Source organism: Protomyctophum parallelum, assembly GCF_964188405.1.
Source record: "Protomyctophum parallelum genome assembly, chromosome: 16".
Classification (NCBI taxonomy): domain Eukaryota; kingdom Metazoa; phylum Chordata; class Actinopteri; order Myctophiformes; family Myctophidae; genus Protomyctophum; species Protomyctophum parallelum.
Genome location: NC_139711.1, coordinates 25,118,876 through 25,140,187, shown reverse-complemented (window position 1 = coordinate 25,140,187; position 21,312 = coordinate 25,118,876). Strand labels below are relative to the sequence as shown.

Sequence of the window (21,312 nt, the reverse complement as noted above, 5' to 3'; positions counted from 1 at the left end):
CAGTAGTTATAAAGACCCAAAGGCTTTATAAAAAGTCTGTTTATGCTTTTCTGAAGATAAGAGGATGGACTAGTGACTGAACTGACCTTTATTCTCCTGTGAAACATGCTGCGTCCAAAACCATGCACCCAAATCCTCATCACTGACGTCTTTGTACGCATATTTCAACCTATTCAAATCCCACGTGAAGTGGCCTCATCCATTGTTTTTGTATGAGCTGCAATCCAAATCATGTTCTGTATAAAACATAGTGCTGAAAACAATTGCACACAGAGGGCTCTATTTTATTTTCGTACATGCTAAACCCCTTATCCCTAAACATTTAAATAAACATTTTTGAATAGTTAAAAAGCAACGTGTTGAACTATTCAAAAATGTTTTTCAAAATGTTTAGGGATAAGGGGTTTAGCATGGACGAAAACAGAGCCCTTAGTCTGAACTCTTTACATGTGTCATCAGTTGAGCCATGCCAGTTTCCTTCTCAATGTTTTGTTTAAATTGGTCATACCCCCACCCATATATATGGCTGAACAACCCGACACTCCGTCTAAACTGGAGAACGACTAAACCCTGATGAAACCATTCGTGCGATTGTAAAACAGGATGTAGCCTACTTGGTTTGCCAACTTGGTTCGACTAATCTGGTGAACTTTATTCTGCAGCAGTTGTCATTCGACTGCCCAGTCATTACTTAGTCAGCCTTCAGAGACATTGGCTCTGTCTGGATGCACTCTGTCAAACATCTCCTTTATGACAGCAGGCCATAAACCACCAATGACGGGGGACTAAAAGCAGTCTAGCTAGCAGTGAGAGTTCCATGTCACCGACAGTACAGACATGTATTGTGCCAATAGCACAAAGACACAGAGAACATATATACAAAAGAAAATACTATACCATACTAGCAAAGCCCATAGTTTTTGGAAAATGACATTTGGGTTTTTGGATGTGACACCGATCGGAAGAGAAACTAAATATATATTTTGTCTCCCCCATGTGGTCAGAGGTAGGGAACCAGCCATTTGTGTCCCTTTATGTGACAGCCTATGACATAATACTCTATAAACAGAAGTCAGCCAATGTAAAGCCATAACAGGCATGATTGCCAAACAAACGATTTTGCTGTAACATTCTTTTTAGCAACTAAAATCAGACATTCCCTGACATTCTCTCTCACTCAATCTGATTGAGCCAACATAACCCAAACCGATAATAACAATCCTCATAGCAGCGATACGTTCGCCTGTGCATCAACAGCCTTGGCATCAATGCCCGTGATGACCTCAGCATCCGTCTGCAACACAATGAACACCAGATCTAGAGCCTTCCTCCACGCTTCCATCTTCACACTCACATTATCAAATACCCTCACTGCCGACGCATCCTCGCTGGATTCAATCTCAGAGGGAATCGGCCCATCGTCCGCTTCTCCTCCCAAGAGGAGTTTTGAAAACTCGCCATCGACGCACGACACTCCGTGCGAGTCTTTCAGCCGTTGGCTGAGTGAAGTCCAAGCCTCCACTTTGGAGCGCGAGCCGCTGTTCGCAATGACGGTGGACACGTAGTCCATCAAACCATCTGCCATGAGGGGCAGCACTACATCTCCGCAGGGGTCACTTGCTCTTTGCGCGGTGGTTTGACGTGTCGAACAGACGTGCATTTGAAGGCCACGAACGCAAAGCATCTCTATGGCTCCGGCTCCAAGCAGGACCGCTCCGTCTCTCAGCGCCCAGTGTAAACGATAAGCGCAGCTCCAAAACTCATCCTCGAGGGCCTGCAGTTTAGCTCGTACGCTGCTCGTGAGAATCGCCGTGACCAGCCCATTATTATTATTACTACTAGAAATATTTACAGCTAGCGATGGTCTCCGCTCACCGCCACTGAGGTCTCTCCATACCGTGACCTGCACCCCAGTGCCGACACAACGCCTTGTCAGCTGGGTAGCATAGGTTACGGGAATGGCCCCGGTCGTGTCCGCAAAGGCCCTCAAAATGGAGGGTTTCATTTTCTCCACCACAAGGATAGTGTGCCTGACGCAGTGCTGCATCAGTTTTTCATTCACGGCACCAGTGAGTAAAATCAGACTCACTTTCAGTTTCAACAGAGTTGCCAATATGATCTCTATCCATTCTCCCTCTTTGCTTAAAGTCCCCGTGGCCAGTGTTTCAGATACGATTCCTACACCCGTTGGCTTATTGAAGCCAACATGGCGATACCGATCGCACAGATCTCCGTCAATGAGAGCAACATCCAAGTGCTTGTCCTTCAAGTGCTGTGTGACAGAAGCCTGCTCAGCAGATAACAGAGCCACACAACCGGGTAAAATGCAAGCGTGTTGCTCCGATAAATAAGGTAGAACGCAAGTTACCACCTTATCAATGTCAAATGTCGTATGACTAGATGTATTGTTTTTTGACTGCATCAGACTGGCTTCCACCACTAAATTCATTGTATCAATGCGACCGTGGCTCACTGCCCTAGCAACGTGGACAACGTCAACATATTTAGACATGACAATGTCAGCCTTGGCTTGACAAAAATGTCTACTGTGGCTGAGTTTTATTTTCCGTTGTCCGGGGGGGACGTTCTGAATCTTGGCAGTTGATCGTCGGATGAGGGAAGAGGCCGGCAAAGGTTCCAGTTCCACACGAGGCTTCCTTTGTTCAAGTTGCGAACCTTGAGATTTGGCGGTGCAGTCCCCAGACCATATTGAGCCAAGATCCTCAGTGGAGACTCTGTTTGCCCTGCACACACCCAGACATATATCCAGCCCTTCAGACATTGCTGAGATGACGTGTGGTATTGAAACCCCTCTCCGAAGACACTCCAGAGCAGCTCGACTCCATGCTCCTGCAAATAGGATCGTTGTTACCACGAGAACTGGATCAAAACATCGAGGAACCAGAAAAGTTGGGGATTTGGAATAGTTTCCGGAACCATTTTTTAATCACACTGTCAGAGTTGGTATGTGGACTTCTCGTCTGCTATACAATTACAATACCATTGGTTCTCAAATGTTTTAAATCCAAAGACCTCCTCAACATAACTCTGAGTGTACAAATGGAACGGGTCCATGTGGATGCATGTGCACACTCACAGAGTTACAGAAGGTCAATTTGAAACCACCGATAGGAATCGTTAAAGGGAACCCGTTAAGAGAGAATCATTACACAAAATTACACAGGGAAGACATATTTCAATATTATATATAATAACTATTACTTCTATTACAGTAATGTTAACTCCATAGACACATGCAAAACAGAAAAAGTACAACAATCACGGCACTCCATCTTTAAACACATTCAGTGGAAATAGTAGATTGGCTATTTGCACTTTTCTTTTTCAAATATTTGCAACTGTATGTACATTTTTCGACATGGAAAATGACTGTCTATGACGATTATGTTAAATTATTTGCGATCATCTCGAATAATTGCGATTGGGTGATTAGTATGTAATAATTGTGACAGGCCTAACAAATTGTGTCAGGCACAGAGGTCAATGACATTTGGCTTGTGGTGAGCATTTTTGTGACAGACATACAAAATGAGTGGACAATAATATTACCAGAAACACATACCAAACGGAACCGTAAGGGTTCCATTTGAACACTCTCAGAGTTACAGGGGTCTTTGCAAATAAAACATTTGAGAACCACTGGTACTAGTTGGACTCCTAATGTGCCATAGTGTCATAATAAATAATTGACATACAGTAATTGGGTCTTATGATCAAAATAAGAACATCATAATGGTGTGTAAATCATAATGGTGTGTTCGTACACCGACATTTGTCCGTGTACGGACATTATTGGTGACCCCTGGTCAGACGGGCCCTACTGTACCTGCAAGGAAAAGGAGACACCGTGACCCAGAGCGACGCCGCTTGTGGTGAGCCCGAACGGTCTCCAAGGCCAACTGACCCACCGCGCCGCGCGTCACCTCCAGGCTCTCCAGGAGGCGCAAGCACGAGCAGACCACGGAGGACTCTCCGCTCCTCTCGTCCAGGATGAACGTGTACCTGGTCGAGGGTCCCAAGGAGGAGTGCGTCAGCGCAGCCAGCGCCGAGAGCTGCTGCAGTCCCACGTGTTCCCTCTGGTTTACCAGTGCACTTCCAGACATGACTCGAGGAGTCTGAACTGTGGAAAAGGAAAAAGGGACATCCGTTCAAGGAATACAATACCAAAACGCTCGGCCCAAAAACACAGTCGCCCTGTAAAGTAAAGTGGGGCAGATTTCACGTGGTATTCCTAAATAAAATAAATAGAATCCAAAAGAAAGTACACACAACTCTAAAAAAAATCAATTTGGGGTGGAAACGTGTTTCGAGGAGAGGACCACCAGAAAAATATGATCTCATTGCTGAACAGTTAAAATGTACCTGAGGGGGCTTTGCAATAGCATTACATAACATGACAAAAACACTTTGAAATGCTACTGATGTTTGTGCTCAACACTCTTGAAAACAAAGTACCGGTATTCCAAATTCCAAGTCGAAACCGATTGTTTTCTTATGATCGGCCGATCTTATGCGTAAGGGGAACATTTGAATAATGTTAATTATAATAATTATAAATAATAATAATAATTTTTGAATAATAAAATGTCAAAAGTCAAAACTGTCCCTGTTTATGTGGGATAATGGGGAGGAAGGGGAGATGTTTAGGCCTGTCACAAAGATGTAAAATTATATTAATCTGCCCCAAAACACCTGATCGGAGCATCCCTAGAAACTGGCACCAACTTCAAGTAACGTGAGTAGGCTACAGCAGTGGTTGAGGTTCTCAAAACTTCTTCATGTCAGGGACGCCCAAATTGGCAGTAATTAGCCCGTGAACCCCCATTTGAAAAGATATGCCAGGGACCCCCATATAAGAGAAGATTGATTTTCAATCAGATTCAGATTTTACGGGGGCCAGTTTCGAATTGCAGCCGTCCGTAGGTGCCCTTTGAGAGCGGTTTTGAAGGAGTCAAGGGATTCACATATCTTAATGACTGTTGGTAGGGCGTTCCACATTTTGGTGGCATAGGAGCGAAAATAATTTAGTCCTTCCTTCGTTTGTGCCGAATCTGGGTTGTACATGGTTTGTTGCACTCCCTCTGGTGTTGTGGGTGTGGACTTTGTTTACATTAAGGAAATATTTAGACAGGTACATGGGTATCTTGGTGGTGTATCGAATCTTGTGGACCAGACCCATTGCAAGATGCTGTACTCTGTCGTCGACCCTAAGCCATCCCAGCCTGTCAAAGTGGGCAGGGGTGAGGTGGGTTCGGGGGGTGAGGCCAAGTAGGAGCCTGACCAGTTTGTTTTGGGAGGTCTGGAGCCTTGTTTTAAGGGCCTTTGAGGTGCTGTGGTACCAAGAGGTGCATGCATAGTCAAAGAAACCTTGTACGAGGGCTCCTGTTAAGGTCTTCAAGGTGATTTTGTTGACCAGTGAGGAGATCCTGTAAAGGAATCTTGTTCTTTGATTGACTTTTTTGATTACGTTGGTGGCCATTTTATCACCGGAAAGATTGGCCTCCAGGATGGAACCTAGGTAGGTAATTTCATCTTTTCCTAACTATAATTTAGCTGGGGACACCCTGGAACTCCCTCAAGGACCACAATGGACCACAATGGAAACAAGCGAAGGCTTTTTTGTGTCTAAGTCCATTTGGCGTTTTTTTAAAATGATGTCAATTTCTGTAATTTTCTGCCAATAAAGTATTCTATCTATCTATCTATCTAAGGACCCCTGGGGATCAGACCATTGATTGATTGATTGATTGATTGAAATATTTATTAACAGTTTGCAGAATTACAGTACATTTCAAGCACAAACTCAATACAAAGACTGTTAACTGTGAGTGGACGACCCAATTAAGCAATACACTTGTTTAAAAGAGGGTCCACCATGTTCAATTCCCCAAAACATTTAGAGACGTACAAATAGACACTTCTATAATAGTTAAAGAACAGATACCATGTGTTGATTTTCTGTGCTCTCCTGTGCTTGTCTTTGCAAACTGTTAATAAAGTATTGAATCAAATAATCAATCAACCAATGCAGCTTCAAGCATGCGAGTTTACAGTAACAACACAACTGATACTAGCAAGAAAATAACCTGTTGTCAGATGCTTTCGTTCCTTGTTTTTGTAGTTGCTGGCTGCTGCTGTGTCGTGGTGATAGCCTATGTAACAACGGGAAAATAGTAGAATAGAATGGGCTACATTTCTTACAATACAAACTAGGACATCGACATACCTGATGTGAGATGTGTGACTGATACAGCCAGGCTCGGAGTGACTCTAGTCTAGTCTGGACTGATAGCGTCTCCAGTCACGTCCTATGATGTCCAGCTGGCTTTGTGCGTGCGTGATCCGACAGACACGCTGCACATGGGCAAGCAACGCCAGGCTACACAAGTTGCTAGGAGACGAGACCCGAGTGGCGTTACTTACTTCTTCTTTTATCTTTCCGGCAGCAGACTATAGACGCCCGGCCATCATTGGCGTATTACTGCCTCCCACTGTTTGTGTTAGGTACTGCTCAACTGTACTGTGGCCTTTACTACAAAGGTTCTCAAACATTTTCATGTCAAGGACCCCCAAATGGACACTATAATTAGCCCCATTTGAAAATATATGCCAGGGACCCCCATAAGAGAAGGTTTTTATGGCTCTAGCAGTGATTCTCAACCTGTTTAATTTCAAGGACCCCCAGTTTGACATGCATTAGGCTATGGACCCACATTTAATGGCATTTCTATCTCTGGGACCCCCGATTTATATTGTAAACTCAATGTGAATTTAACTCTAAGAGTGTAGCCTACAAATGGAACCAAATGGACACATTAGAGTTTCAGACCCATAGGGGCCATTTTGTTCCAAACTATCATATGGAGTTCCAGGGGGTGGGGACCCCCTGGAACTCCCTCAAGGACCCCTGGGGGTCCCCGGACCCCACTTTGGAATGGGGTGGGTAAACCAAGAACTTAGTCTAAGTCTAAAACAGTGGTCTGGGGACCTCCAGGGGTCCTTGATGGAGTTCCAGGTGGTCGCCAGAACCGAATTTGTATTCTCGTATATGTGATGTACTGTCTTACCTTGTGGGCCACGAGCCTGTAATAAAGTTTATATATGATGTGAATGGCAGACAGTAAAAGTAAACAAGCTAAAACAGCTTTTAAAGGTAATACAGACGACGACAATGGTACAGTTTGTGAAGGAAATAGGAGTACAATGAGGAAATGACAAAAATATATTGTGAAACTATAGGGGAGAAAGGTCGAGAAATGCTATAGAGGGTATGTGCATGCTTAAAGTGAATGGCACACCGAGTGGCAAATCGAGTGGCAAAGCAACAGGCATAGTGAGTTTAACATTGTTTAACGTTGTTTAATGCAATCAGATATGACTTTTCTGTGTGGATGTTTGGGCTGTCAAGGCCAGAAAGTAGTTTTTTGCCACTCCTGCATAACTTCCTGGTTTGATGATGATGTCACGCGCAAACCCTCTATTGTAGTTTATTGTATACGTGCCCTATATGTTCTTCACAATGGAGGCGCTAAACACACAGATGTATTTCATGTACCTTTATTAAGGAAACCTGCCTATGGTCTTGATGTTTGCATGCACATTGCAATATGTGATTTTACATCAGAATCGTCTGGATGCCACTGGGTGAAAAAAAACCCACATCACACCACATTCACAGTAGACGACGGATCAGGAGCATGTCAGTTTACAGTTTACTGCTTTATGTATATTAGGACTGAAGAAACTCACAAACACACACACACACACACACACACACACACACACACACACACGTATCTAAGTGATAGATTGTAATCGCATGCGTGCGATCAAACAGATCGGTCAAAGAAAGAGTGGTTATTTATTATTAAAGATGGATCTGTAATAGCTTCCGTCATCAGGCCCACATTTAGCTTTTCAATGGATGAAATTACAAAATGGGTGCAAAGGGTGGCAGCCAGGCAGCTGTTCCACCTGTGGAAGTGGCACCTCGTGAGCCAACCCTGTCTGAGCGCCACAAAGAGAGAGAGAGAGAGAGAGAAATATATATCCACTGTCAAAGTGCTAATACAAAAAACAAGTAGCGTGATCTCGACCAGTTCACAGTACTCTTTGTGCATAAAAGTACACAAATCCGTGATCTAAATTCTTCAAGGTTTGCATCTTACTTTATTTTATGCTGTGTCACTGAGCAGTATGGGTGGGAGAGATTGAGTTTTTTTTTTTTTTTTTTTTTTTTCATGAAAGAAAAAATAATAATGTATACATACTGTACCAATTGTATAATAATTTATAATCTGTTAATAAAACGTATTTGAAAAACTAAAACAAATCTTCACCATTTGCATGACCATAATACAGATGGGTATGGTTGGTTTTCAGTATATGCAATAATGACTAAAGGGCAGAACATTAAAGAAGATCATGAAACTGGGGAGATCGAGAGAAAGATATTTCCTCTAATATTGTTTAATATACGAGTGTTGTAAGTTCTTTACAACAAGGACACACAGAAATGACGCATCAATAGATTTAAAGTATGTTTATTATGGAAACCCAGTAGTACAATTCAATGGTTTCAATACGACTACAATCCTGGACGAGTTGCACAAACAGAAGCTGACCTGTATGAACATGAATAGTCATGCCATCCACCTGAACAGTTCATATGGACACATCTTTGGCCACTACTCTCTGGCGCTCCGGCTCTCCACTTGGTGATGCTCAGTTTCGACCCATCAGACCACATCCAAAAATTGTCCATGTGAATGTCACTCAGTCCAATCCAGGCCCAACCCTGACTTGGGTCCTTGACCTGGACCACGAATTTGACAAAGGTGTACTCGTCGTCATTGTGGATGGACACCAGGTTGCCACCTAGATTCAGACAGTTTCGTTCTGCTTCGGCCCAGGGCAGAAGCATGGAGACGTACTTGTAGCAGCGACGGTTGAAAGTGTGCCATGAGTTATCAGGACAGTTGCTACGCACCTGCATGCCAATAGTGCGCCCGGTGTCTAGTGGCTCGATGTCACGCTGTAAGTGGACTTCAGCCGAGGCAGCAGTGTCCAGGGTGTCTAGTGGCTCGATGTCAGGCTGTAGCTGGACCTCAGCCGAGGCAGCAGCAGTGTCCAGGGTGTCTAGTGGCTCGATGTCAGGCTGTAGCTGGACCTCAGCCGAGGCAGCAGCAGTGTCCAGGGTGTCTAGTGGCAGTGCAGCAGTGTCCAGGGTGTCTAGTGCCATGAGGGCAGCAGTGTCCAGGGTGTCTAGTGGCAGGATGTCATCCTGTAGGTTGACCTCAGACAAGGGACTGGCGTGCACGGCGCCTAGTGCCAGCAGGCCCAGAATCAGGAACATGATGTCAGCGTGAGGTTGTCTCTCTCTCTCAGTGGAGCTTGAATTGGAGTCTTCTTGGTGTGTCTCTGTTGATGTCTGTATCTTGCAGACGTTAGACTGCTTGTATTTATATCTGCTCCACGGAGGGTGACTGCGCTCTGCATAGCTGATATGTTGATTGGTCGTAATGCTGTTGGCACATCATCAGTAGTAAAGGTAAGATGAAGAGATTAAGAACTGCCAACAGGAACAGGGAACAGGGAAAAATACAATTACGATAAAGACAATAAGGATGTAAAAATAGGTGAGATAAATAACAGATAAAAATGTGGCAACATTACAGCATAAATAAAGCTAAATAGTAACTGATTTAAATGATAAAGCAAAAGCGTTGACAAGCACAATACATTCAGACTCTTGAGCAAGCAGTTCTACAGGAGGAGCCCTGACAGTGAAAGCCTTGGATTTGATAACAGTGCTTCTGCCTTATTCTGTCTCACTGGAGAGCCCAGACATGAAAGGCTTTAGACATTATCAGTCAAATTAATTTAGGCTGCAATGTGATGAATGAATGACCAGAAAAAAAATATCCATGAAGTAAGTTCCTAGGAGAACGTATTTTAGTGGTAGAAACAAAAACAAACAACTTGTGATTGTTGTCGATATCTCCAGTTCTAGGCCTACTGAGGAGTTTGATATGAGCTAAGAAATGCCTGCAATGTGATGAATGAATGACCAGAAAAGGCTTAATATCCAGTTCCTAGGAGAACGTATGTACCGGTATATTAACCAAAAACAAACAACTTGTGACTGTTGTCGATATCCCCAGTTATACTGGGGAGTTTGATATGAGCTAACAAAAAAAGTACGAAACTTCAGACAGGACAAAATTCAGAGGGTTTTGGGGTCATTGTTTCTTCTCATGCCAATAAAGGCCTTTGAATTAAATTGAATCTTCTTTCTACCCGACCTCACAATAACTGTCTGTCTGTCTCGTGCGTGCTTGCGTGCCGCACACAGTGTGCGTACGTGTCTCGTCTTTACCCTCTTGTAGCACGGTGGACGACTGCCCTCCAAGCCACAGACCACATGTAACCGCATTATGTTAGTTAATGTGTCATTTTACTATTTTATGTTACTGTATTGCTTATTAAACTGTTGCTGAATCAATTCGAGCTATTCATTATTTATAGATAAACCATCTGATGTGAACGTCTTAGTTCAGTAACACTGGAGTCACTTTGTGGTCAACCCACTACGGTAAACAGAGTTATTATGGGTTATTATGACTAATATTAATATGAGAGAGAAAGATAAGATTTGACCCTTAAACTAAAGTAGATTTCCCAGAAGTTCTCAATGATATGATATGTCTGTGTCGACCAATGGCCTTGGATACATGGATTATGATTTATGACAAAACAAAGATAACAAGATAAGATACAACTTTTTGGAATACCGTTTCCCTTAAGCTATCAGTTATTAGTTCAATAGTTGTTAGACAACTTGACGTAAGGGACATTGGTCTTATAGAGGTTTAAAAGAGCTCAAATGGTTGGCGAAAGGGCCTTTCTGTGTGGAGTTTGCATGTTCTCCCCGTGTCCCCTAGGGTACAGTATAGGTACCCTCACAAAAACATGCAGTAATCCTGGTCTCTAAACTGCCTCCCCCTGGCCAGCCGGGGCGCCTGATGGAGGGGAAAGGAACTGGTTGGAATAACGTGTTCCTTCCACGCGCTACGTCCAACCAGGGAAACTCCCCCCTGTCAGGTGTAAAGGAGCAACTTGGACACTCAAGCATGAAGGAAGCATGAGTTAAGTCTGTTGCTCTCCTCAGGTTGGCGGAGGGTGTGTAGAGCCCAGGATCACATTAGATGATTGACACAGGGGTGAAAAATGGGTTACAAAATCGTGGGATAAAAAAAATATATATATAAAAAAAGAAGAGCTCAAATGCATACAATAAGTGTAAGTATTATTGTACAAAATCTAATATTTATAGAAATATTGGTATACGTATACAGTACATTACAAGTACAAGTACAATATACACACTGGCTGCAATTAAAATTGATATGGCAGTGGTGTCAGATTACATACATAGAAATAGAAGTAAAACTCCTTAGACTGAGACTTAAGAAAATATTTTTTCTTTTATTTGATCATGCTCATAAAGCGCTCTGTGCTCAAAGTGCAATTAAAAAGCAAACGTTTCCAGGTCCCGTCCAGGTCCACTGGCGGGTCACGCAGACATCCTATGATGACAAACACTTGAGAGAGATTTTGACCTGATTCTAAAAATGTCTTCTACATCCTGACAGTTCTGACAAGCTCGTAGCGCGCCACTCGGTGGCGCTCTATGAGCTTGTAGATCTGCTATTTTTCAATAGCTAAAGCATAACATAATGCCAACACCAAAAGGGGTTCCCGCCGAGAATGGTTTAAAATTATGTGGAATACCGTTTCCTAAGGTGCTATCAATGATTTGATTATCTGATCAGTGCCAATTTCAACACCCATGGATACATGTTTTTCCATGGCCTCTAGGGAGTGTGCATACATAAGTTGTATACAGATCGATGCAGTTATAGCTAAAAACAGGAATTGGCCTGTTATAGCGCCACCGTGAGGCTGATTTGGGGGATGTCATCCTCGGCCTAGTGGAAATGTGCGTGTATAATTTCACGGAAATTGCACACTGTGTTTGTGATTTGTGGCATTTTTTCGAAACGGACCAATCGTGTGAGCTTTGGAAGCAAATCTTAGCCAATCAGGATGGAAGATGGGAAATGGTGCCACTCCGTGTTGATCACATGACTATGGAGATAGTGTATACCGAATTGTGTGATGTATGGATAAAATGTGTACGAGTAATCTACAGAAATGTTTTTTGCCTAAATCAGCCTCATGGTGGTGCTATAACAGGCCGTTGAGGAATACTTGGGGCAGAGGTTCGTCGTTGGCATCCAGGGAGTGTGTGTGCAAAGTTTGGCATCGACCGGGTTAACGGTGCCGGAGATTAGCTGATAACGGACGGACGGAAGGACGGACGGACGGACACACGGACACACGGACGGAGTGCAAAACATACTCTCCCCCTAAGGGCCGATTCATACTCCTATTTTAGAGCCGAATAAAAGTCGGTTCGGCTCTGTGGAGCCTACAATTTGACGTCATTTGAGGTTCGGGGGGGCGGGTACCGTCCGCTCTTCGGTGCTACTGAAAATATCTGACGAGCCGAAATCATTTCGGCACTACAGCGCCGAAACAGCGGTAAAATAGGAGTATGAATCGGCCCTAAGCCTTCGGCCTGGTGGAGACAAAAAAAGTATAAAGGATTAAAACAACAACACTGATATTATTTTGGCAATTTTATTTGTTTGTAAAACGAAAACAATGGCATTATGTCAGGAGTCAGGACCCTAGTAAATGTTTAATCAGAGAACAGATATTGGCTAAATTGTTCTTTCTGTATAGAATGTTATGTTATGTTGCGTTGTGGTGACTTGTACAGTATACAGTACTGTTAATATGAACTGGAATGGGACTGGAATACAGTATGTACCAAAGACTGTTATGTTGATAATCGGTATGCATATTGTGTGTTCAGTTTTTCAGTATAGTGTGTATTGTGTTCAGTTGTACAGTATGGTGCTGAGCTGTACAGTTGGGTTGGGTTTATTGTTCATCTTCAGCTGCCTTGAGGACAGCCATATATGGAGAGATCCAAGGAGAAGTCCTCTAGCAGGTCCTTGTGTTCCCGACAGGGGGACGGTATGGGACTGCAGTCAGCCATAGGCCACAGCTCCACCACAGCCCCCGAGTCCAGCGGGAAACGATACCTGGAACACATCAAAGACTATAGAGCTATACTGTCTGCATCACTTTAGAATATAATAGATTAGAATATTACTTCATTACTGTATTAAAGTTAAAGGACACATCCGGACTAAAATTACATAACCTTTTTTCCCTAGATCCCAAATGAAGGACTGCCCTAGTGTAGCGTTTAGACCACAAGCCTTTAGTGCGGCTGGTCGTGGGTTCGAACCCTGGGGTCGACGTCAGCAAGAGCATGCGGTCGCAACGAGTTCCTAACACCTAATAAAAATATAAAATGGGTTCAGATCTGAGGAATGTCTGTCTGTGTTCTAACTGTTCTGTGGTCTAATGGGTTGGGTTCAGGGACCCCCCAGGCGGCCCCAATATATACAACATCTAGGCCTATTTAAAAAATCACACCCATGTGAAGTGACTAAGTGAGCGGCGCTTATATATTAAAGTCTAACTAAAGTGCCAACACAAACAATAAATGCCATTAACAATAAAGAGACAATATGACGTAATGAGGGACAATATGACATGCTCATACATTTTCCCTTTATTGTCAATGCATTTTTAAAACAAACATTGAACTGAAAACAAACATTAAACCTGTATATAGGAGGGACATTTTTTTTTTTTTTTTTTTTTTTTTTGCGGCTTACGCCTTTTATTGATTTTTTAAGGGACAGACAGTAGGCTGACAGGAAACGGGAGAGAGATGGGGGGATGACATGCAGTAAAGGCCGTGTCGGGTCCGGGAGTCGAACCCGCGGCACACTGCGACTGGATTACCAGTCCGGTGCCCAGACCGTTACGCTACGGCCTGGGCAGGAGGGACATTTTTAACACCACAAATTTTGTATGGGGCTCCTTGGTACGAAATATATTCAGGTCCGTGACCTAATACACATAAATGTAGGGGTCGTTGACATGAACACGTTTGAGAACCAATGGAATAAAATATATATATTTTTTTAAAGTGTGGAAAGGGAGAAAGGTAAGAGGGAAAGATGACTGTATGACTGACCTGAAGCGACGAGACAGAGTGAACTCCATGCCATTGGTTCCCATCAGGAGGTACTGGGAGTCTATCCGCAGATCAACTGAACTGCACGTCACTTTCTTTATCAAGTCAATATCCACACCTTTAGTCGCGCCTTCAAACTCTGGAATACAATACAATACAATACAATACAACGCAACACAACACAAGTTACTCAATGCAACACAACGCAATGCAACAACAAATCCTACTGTATATAATACAATGTCTAAGTTGTAATGGACTATGTTGCTGAAGTTTGAGGTTATATAAAGTTTATAAGGTAGCCTATGTAGTATATGTGAACAGGTACAATAGTCGAGTGATCAGATACTTCCTGGGAGGCCCTACAGCCCTAAACATTGCAGGACCCTTGTGAAATGCATTGGGCCGTGTGTGAATACAGTGAAATAGGACTATTACACATGAGAGTTATATGTGTTCATACTGTGAAGACGAGACATTTGAACATGAGCAATGATGATGGATAAGTTACACATGTGTTTTTGAGTGGTGCAACCACTCCTATAGACAGCTATGTGTGTCCCTGGCTGTGTCCAAGCACGGACATATAGCGTTTGGTTGGTTTTCACCACCAAGTGTCACTATGTGTAACACACACGCACGCACACACACACACACACACACACACACACACACACACACACACACACACACACACACACACACACACACACACACACACACACACACACACACACACACACACACACACAACTGTATATATGATGATTTTGGGTGTGACAGTACAGTACAGTACAGTACAGGGACCCCCCGGGGACCCCCCCACGGTAACTGTCATTTCTCGACAGTTTCGGATGCGGGGCGGCTTGCCGGAACCGGGCCGGCACCCTGGGCGCTTTCCTGTGGGTCTGGAACTTCCGGGGACCCCCGGGGACCCCCCACACGGAGTTGCAAAACACTCACTTCACTCACTTACTTCGTAACCAGGTGAACTATTTTGGGCATTGTACATTTATCGAAAATAGCCTGTCTCAATTGTGTGCGGTCAACAGAGTGCATTGGTACTGTACAACAGTGGTTCCCAAAGTGGGGTCCGGGGACCCCCAGGGGTCCTTGAGGGAGTTCCAGGGGGTCCCCAGCTAAGCGATAGTTTGGAACCAAATATATCCTTATGGGTCTGTAGCTCTGAGTACACAAATGGGGGTCCATTTGTGTACTTCACATTTAGAAACTGGACAGTGTAATGGAGCAGCCCTGCCAGCATTTAATTAAGCCCGACAGTGACAATATAATTGAATATAGTATAGATAATAAATTAGAGAATAAATAGAGAATAAAAACCAGTGGTTCCTGACCTTTGGCAGGGCTCTTTAGGACTTCCTCCACCCTGACCGTGTAAATGATGAAGTCTCCCTCTGTGGTTTGAGAGTTTACCACCACTCTGTAGGCTGGAGGGCGCACAGTCGATACAGTAGAGTATACAGTAGATTATATATACAGAGTACACCAGGGGTGCCCAAAAGGTAGATTGTGATCTACAGTACCAGTAGAACTGGTAGATAATAATAATAGGTTCACAGTAGTAGAACTCACCATATTTAATATGAGGCTGGCAGGTCTCCTGAATATGATCCTCTTTTGACATATTGCCTGCAGAGCCTCTGTATGTGGCGCAGCTCACTACAACACAACACAACACATCGCAACCAAACTTCACACAAACAAAATACATAAGTCAGTGGTTTCCAAGCCTTTTCCCCCACATTGACATTTATTAGCAGTGAACTTCAACCATTTTCATGAATTTTCAAGAATACCCCCCAGTTTGACATTAGGCTACGGAACCCCATGCAATGGCATTTCTATCTCTGGGACGCCAAATTATAGTAAATCGGAGTTACACACCCATAAGGGTCCTTTTGGTTCCTTCCTAACTAGCTATCATTTAGGTGGGGACCCCCTGGAACTCCCTAAGGGTCCCTGGAGGTCCCCGGACCCCACTTTGAGAACCACTGACATACACAGCACAACAACATAAATACAATATAGAACCGTGGTTCTCGAAAGTAACGCGAGTAAAATATAAAGCGGAGGTGGAGCCTCCTCCCCACTTCTGTTTTGTCTTTACGGCCGCGCAAATGTATCCTAATATAAATAGAATGAAATTGAATTTTTTTAATATAATAACTCTATACTAAATGATGCGAGGGCCGGCTTTTTTAAAAATATATCTGTGCAGCATTTCGTTCATAATTGTTGGGCCTATACTACTCACGTTATGGACTGAAGCATCGCAGGCGTAACATGCAAGTTAATGTTCAATTCCATCTGTTTCCAAGTGATATGTCCTACATACAGGCAACGGTAGCCTGCTAAATAGGCTGCTTATTAATGAAAAGATGACATGACCTTACCCGTGCGCCCGCCCCGCGGGCAACGGGCCAAATGCTACCGAATGCTGCATCACTATACACTACAGCATTTGGTAGATTGTGGAATAGTTATCTGGCTACACGAGTCTAATCAGACACCCACCCACACAGAAGAGAGAAGTACCTGACATGCATTGACACTGTCCAGCCTCACAGAGGCGCTGTAACTTCTGAACACTGTAGGAGTACTGCTTGGTGCACACAGAGCCTGGAGGGGTACACCAAAATACAATCAATCAATCAATCAATCAATCAATCAATCAATCAATCAATCAATCAATCAATCAATCAATCAATCAATCAATCAATCACAGTCTATGTGAAAACAATTAACACAATATCTAAAAGTATGATGTTTTATTAATATTGTTAATTGTTAATATTGCTATGTGTTTGTAACCGTTTTAGAAAAGCAATAAGCCACTCGAGGTCGGAGACCCTCCACTACGTGTCTCACTATGCCTCTCAGCCATTATAAAATACCCGGTAACCTGAGACCTCTTGTGGCTTATTGTTTTATTTTATACGAGATTATTTGGATTTTATGGGAGATCGTCTTGAACATATTTATGAAACCACTTCAAATGCTCAAATCTTCAAATATGAACCAAAAACAGCCGATCTACAAGCACACCACATCGAGAGCTTGTAGATCTGCTATTTTCGCTGTGCAACATAGAAGACAAGCTGGCTTCCGTGGAATCTGATTAAATGTCTGAAATCAGCCATGGTAAATGGGAAATGGGAAAATGGTGCATTTATATAGCGCCTTTATCCAAGGTGCTTTACACCTGCACATCAGGAGCAATTAAGGGTTCAGTGTCTTGCTCAAGGACACTTCGACACTAACTCTGGGAGAGCCCGGTTTTTCGAACTGGCAACCTTGCCGTTGCCATCTGGCCACTCTACCCCTGAGTCACCGCCACCCCATGGCAGTGGTACCGGTGGCACCGCCAAGCCATGGCGACTGAGAACTTGGATCCATGCATTCGTTCGTACCTTTGCTGTCCTGAAGTTCATACACTTTAAACGTGGACTCGCTGGTTGCTCCCACCCTGAACTCTTCCCGGATGCGGAAGCCAACACACAGGAACATGTCAGTGGGAACCTAGCAATGATGGAACAAGGACTCACATGGTTTGAGGCTGATTCTACAAAATTGACAGTTTTGCGCCCCAGATCTGAAAATAGCAGATCTACAAACTTTCTGTGCCACGTTATGAGCTTATAGATCTGCTATTTTTGTCACTGTCCGCTCCTCGGACCGTGAACTTTGAGTATCATGTCTAGTAACATGTCAGTATCATGTCAGCAGAATCATGTCAGTAGTATCTTGTCTAGTATCATCTTAGTATCATGTCTAGTAGTAGGCCTATCATCTCAGTAGCTCTGTTAACCCATTCTGACCTGAGATCAGATTCATACGAGGTTTCCACTGGACACACACTGGTCTGATTAAGTAAAAAAAAAAAAAAAAGTGTAAAAACAATGTAGATATTATACTTTGTATAGTAGGTAGATTATTCAAAATGTACTTGATTAAAAGTAAAGTATCAAAATATACCGAAGTCTTACCGAAAGTAAAAATACTCATTGTGCAGAATGTCAAATTTCACCAAGTTCAAAATGTATACAAAATACAAGCTCACAATGCATGGCATTGCAACGCATTGTGAGCGTGTAACTTCAGACTTACAGAATCCATCTGAATGGTCAGGATGTCTCCCTTCAGCTTGTAGCTCGACACAACGGGCTCGTCACCATCTCTGAACTACAGAGAGAGAGAGAGAGAGAGAGAAAGAGAGGGTGAGATTTAAAAAGTGACTTATATAATGTGTCATGTCATGTCATGCGTGCGTGCGTACCGGTCTCAGGTCCTCCATGAAAGGTTGTATTCCTGAAGGGAGCTGGATCTCCATCACAGTTGAACTGGCTACTGGAATCTCATTGGGAGCAGGTTTGTATCTACGCACGCACGCACGTACACACGTACACACGTACACACGTACACACGTACACACACACACACACACACACACACACACACACACACACACACACACACACAAACACACAAACACACACACACACGCGCACACGCACACGCACACATCCATGTAGTACAGGTTTATGTAGAAGTGTTGCATATTTAGTTGGATTAAACTAAACTCACTGAACTCACTTGACACAGGCCAGCATCCTTGGAGAATCTATGATGGTGAGAAAAGGTACATTTATAAACAAAATTACGACAGACAGACAGAAAGTCAAAGTCGTACAATTAGTCACACGTTACCGCAGTGACATTTGTTCTCCGCAATTGACCCCTCTCTTGGAGCGGTGAGCCGCACCGTGTGCGCTCGGGAATCATTTGTTGATTTGACCCCAAATCCAACCCATTAATGCTGAGTGCCAAGCAGGGAGGCATTGGGTCCCATTTTTACTTTTGTCTTTGGTATGACCCGGCCGGGGATTGAACCCCCAACCTCCTAGTTTCAGGGCGGACACTCTAACCACAAGGCCACTGTCTGACTGACAGACAGACAGACAGACAGACAGACAGACAGACAGACAGACAGACAGACAGACAGACAGACAGACAGACAGACAGACAGACAGACAGACAGACAGACAGACAGACAGACAGACAGACAGACAGACAGACCTACCGTTGGATGCGTCAGCTTTGAATGTCTGTATGGAGGTGTCAAATTTACACTTCTCATTGGTTGCAACGGTCTGGTAGTACACCGTCTTCAGCTGAACAAACAGACAGACAGACAGACAGTCACTAACAAAGCTTCAACTGCTTCATTTGAAAGCTCTTCTTAGCATCTTCCTTTGTTCAACCACACAAACACAAGACCTGTTCTATATTATCTTCTATCCTGGTCTCTGTCGGAGGGAAACTCATTTTATTTTTTTATTTTTATGAAATAGTGTCAGCTCTTCATGACACTGGCTACTTCTGGTAAAACGGCATCAAAAGTCCTAATTGAAAAGGATCATGCTGTTCCCGCCCCTTTTAGTAAGTATTGAGTAATGGTTTCCCTCAAGAGTGTGACACATTGGTCTTGTGTCAAAATAGAAACAAAAATATTTAGCCTAAGGCCATACAATGTGCCTAAAAGTCAACAATTCAACAATCAGAAATGTGCCTACTGTAAGTCTCATCCTCTTATGTTACATAACAGCAAAAGCAGCGCAGATTCACATGCTCAAAACGCATCACAGTGTAGATCTCCGTGTGGCACCGAAGTATGGCAAAGTACCCTATTGGCCTGAATATAAGACTTTCCAATGGAAATATCCTAAAAAACAGGGTTGTATTAAAATCGGGGACTAGACTATTTGACATTTAATGTTCTTTGGGAATTGGGAATCAGAGTCATCTTATATTCGGTAGTATAGGGCATTACAGAAGAAAAAACAACAACATAAAAAGTTCAAATATGGAGATGCCCGACAGCCAGTGTTGTTTTTAGCAGCACATTTTAATCTTTTGAATAGTTTCCATTTAGTTTTAATCACATTTGTGTCACCTGGAATGTCTTATTGTTGGTCTAGTTGACTAAATAGCATAAGATTTTAGTCGACTAATGTACAGTTGATTTAGTCGACTAAAATGTATTTTGGCGGACCTTGATTGTGTCGTAATGACCGATTTTTCATGCAACCAAGGGTAAAATGACTTGTGTCTTTTACTTACACTGGATATCTTGTTCACTAGTCCCTTCCTAACATTGTAGTCTAGTTTTTATTTGTTGAAGAAATTGTCAATATATTTAGACTTAGTTTTAGTCAACATAGCTTAGTTTCCATTTAGTTTTCGTCAGTGAAAAAAGGTAGTCGATGAACATTTTGCGTCATAGTATTAGTTTCGACAAAATCAACATTGCCGACAGCAGCGTTCTACTTTACATCAAAAACATCCAGGCCCACGTCCGGACACGCACGCACGCACGCACAGACGCACGCACGCACGCACGCACACACACACGCACACACACACACACACACACACACAGAAACCTCAAGTGCCCCTACACACTAGACACACGTGTGTTACTGTATGTTACTGTATATTAGTGCGTACTGACTTTGACATGTGAAACTCCCGTACCATACCCCGTGTAGGCTTCCACGTTGTCATCTATGTCCACCTGTAGGACACAACAGAGAACTGTAAATACCCTTCATTTGTTTTATAAATAATAGTTCAGTAAAACAAAAACAAAGAATGTCATGGATAAATAAAATAAATAAATAAAAATCGCAAAAAAGATAAAAAATAAATTAACTTCGTGAAAATAGCCGATCTACAAGCTCACTCACGACTAGTTTGGCTCCCAATTAAAGGAAGAAATCTTTTGGGTCTTGAGCTAAAATGTTTGGGGACCACTGAATTAGGGTATATGCATCAATTTGTCCTTACACCGTCTCGGTGCTGTCGTCTGAGTGTAGCAGTGGCTCACAGCCTCAGCCTGATGGCCTCAAAAAGTCTAATATCTCCCCCAGTCCATAGGGATATCCCTTTGGTCTAGTGGTTAAGATGTTGGACTTTCACACGGGAGACCCGAGTTCGAATCCTGGGTGTTACACAAGCTCTCATCACATATAGGCCCCTTTTCCACCGGTTGGGAACTGGTTCAGTTCAGAACCAGTTTTTAGTCC

General features: G+C 43.2%; 2 protein-coding genes across 2 annotated transcripts in view; both read right to left on the bottom strand.

The window, feature by feature from the left end:
- Nucleotides 1-1,222: 1,222 nt before the first annotated feature.
- On the bottom strand, nt 1,223-4,124 carry bbs12 (Bardet-Biedl syndrome 12; the record flags this gene model as incomplete). Its single annotated transcript, XM_083786248.1, has 2 exons — nt 1,223-2,850; nt 3,848-4,124. 2 exons carry the CDS (start codon nt 4,122-4,124, stop codon nt 1,223-1,225), a joined length of 1,905 nt encoding a protein of 634 aa, XP_083642374.1.
- An 8,662-nt stretch (nt 4,125-12,786) lies between these two features.
- Nucleotides 12,787-21,312, bottom strand: part of c5 (complement component 5) — a 39,117-nt gene continuing 30,591 nt past the window's right edge. The window contains exons 31-41 of the mRNA XM_083786247.1: nt 20,739-20,801; nt 19,308-19,398; nt 18,821-18,848; nt 18,504-18,603; nt 18,335-18,409; nt 17,638-17,746; nt 16,763-16,846; nt 15,800-15,886; nt 15,562-15,654; nt 14,207-14,345; nt 12,787-13,196 (exon numbers count right to left, since the gene is read on the bottom strand). Of these exons, the coding sequence (XP_083642373.1) occupies nt 13,046-13,196; nt 14,207-14,345; nt 15,562-15,654; nt 15,800-15,886; nt 16,763-16,846; nt 17,638-17,746; nt 18,335-18,409; nt 18,504-18,603; nt 18,821-18,848; nt 19,308-19,398; nt 20,739-20,801 (1,020 nt within the window). The 3' untranslated portion in view covers nt 12,787-13,045. The remainder of the gene's footprint in view (nt 13,197-14,206; nt 14,346-15,561; nt 15,655-15,799; nt 15,887-16,762; nt 16,847-17,637; nt 17,747-18,334; nt 18,410-18,503; nt 18,604-18,820; nt 18,849-19,307; nt 19,399-20,738; nt 20,802-21,312) is intronic.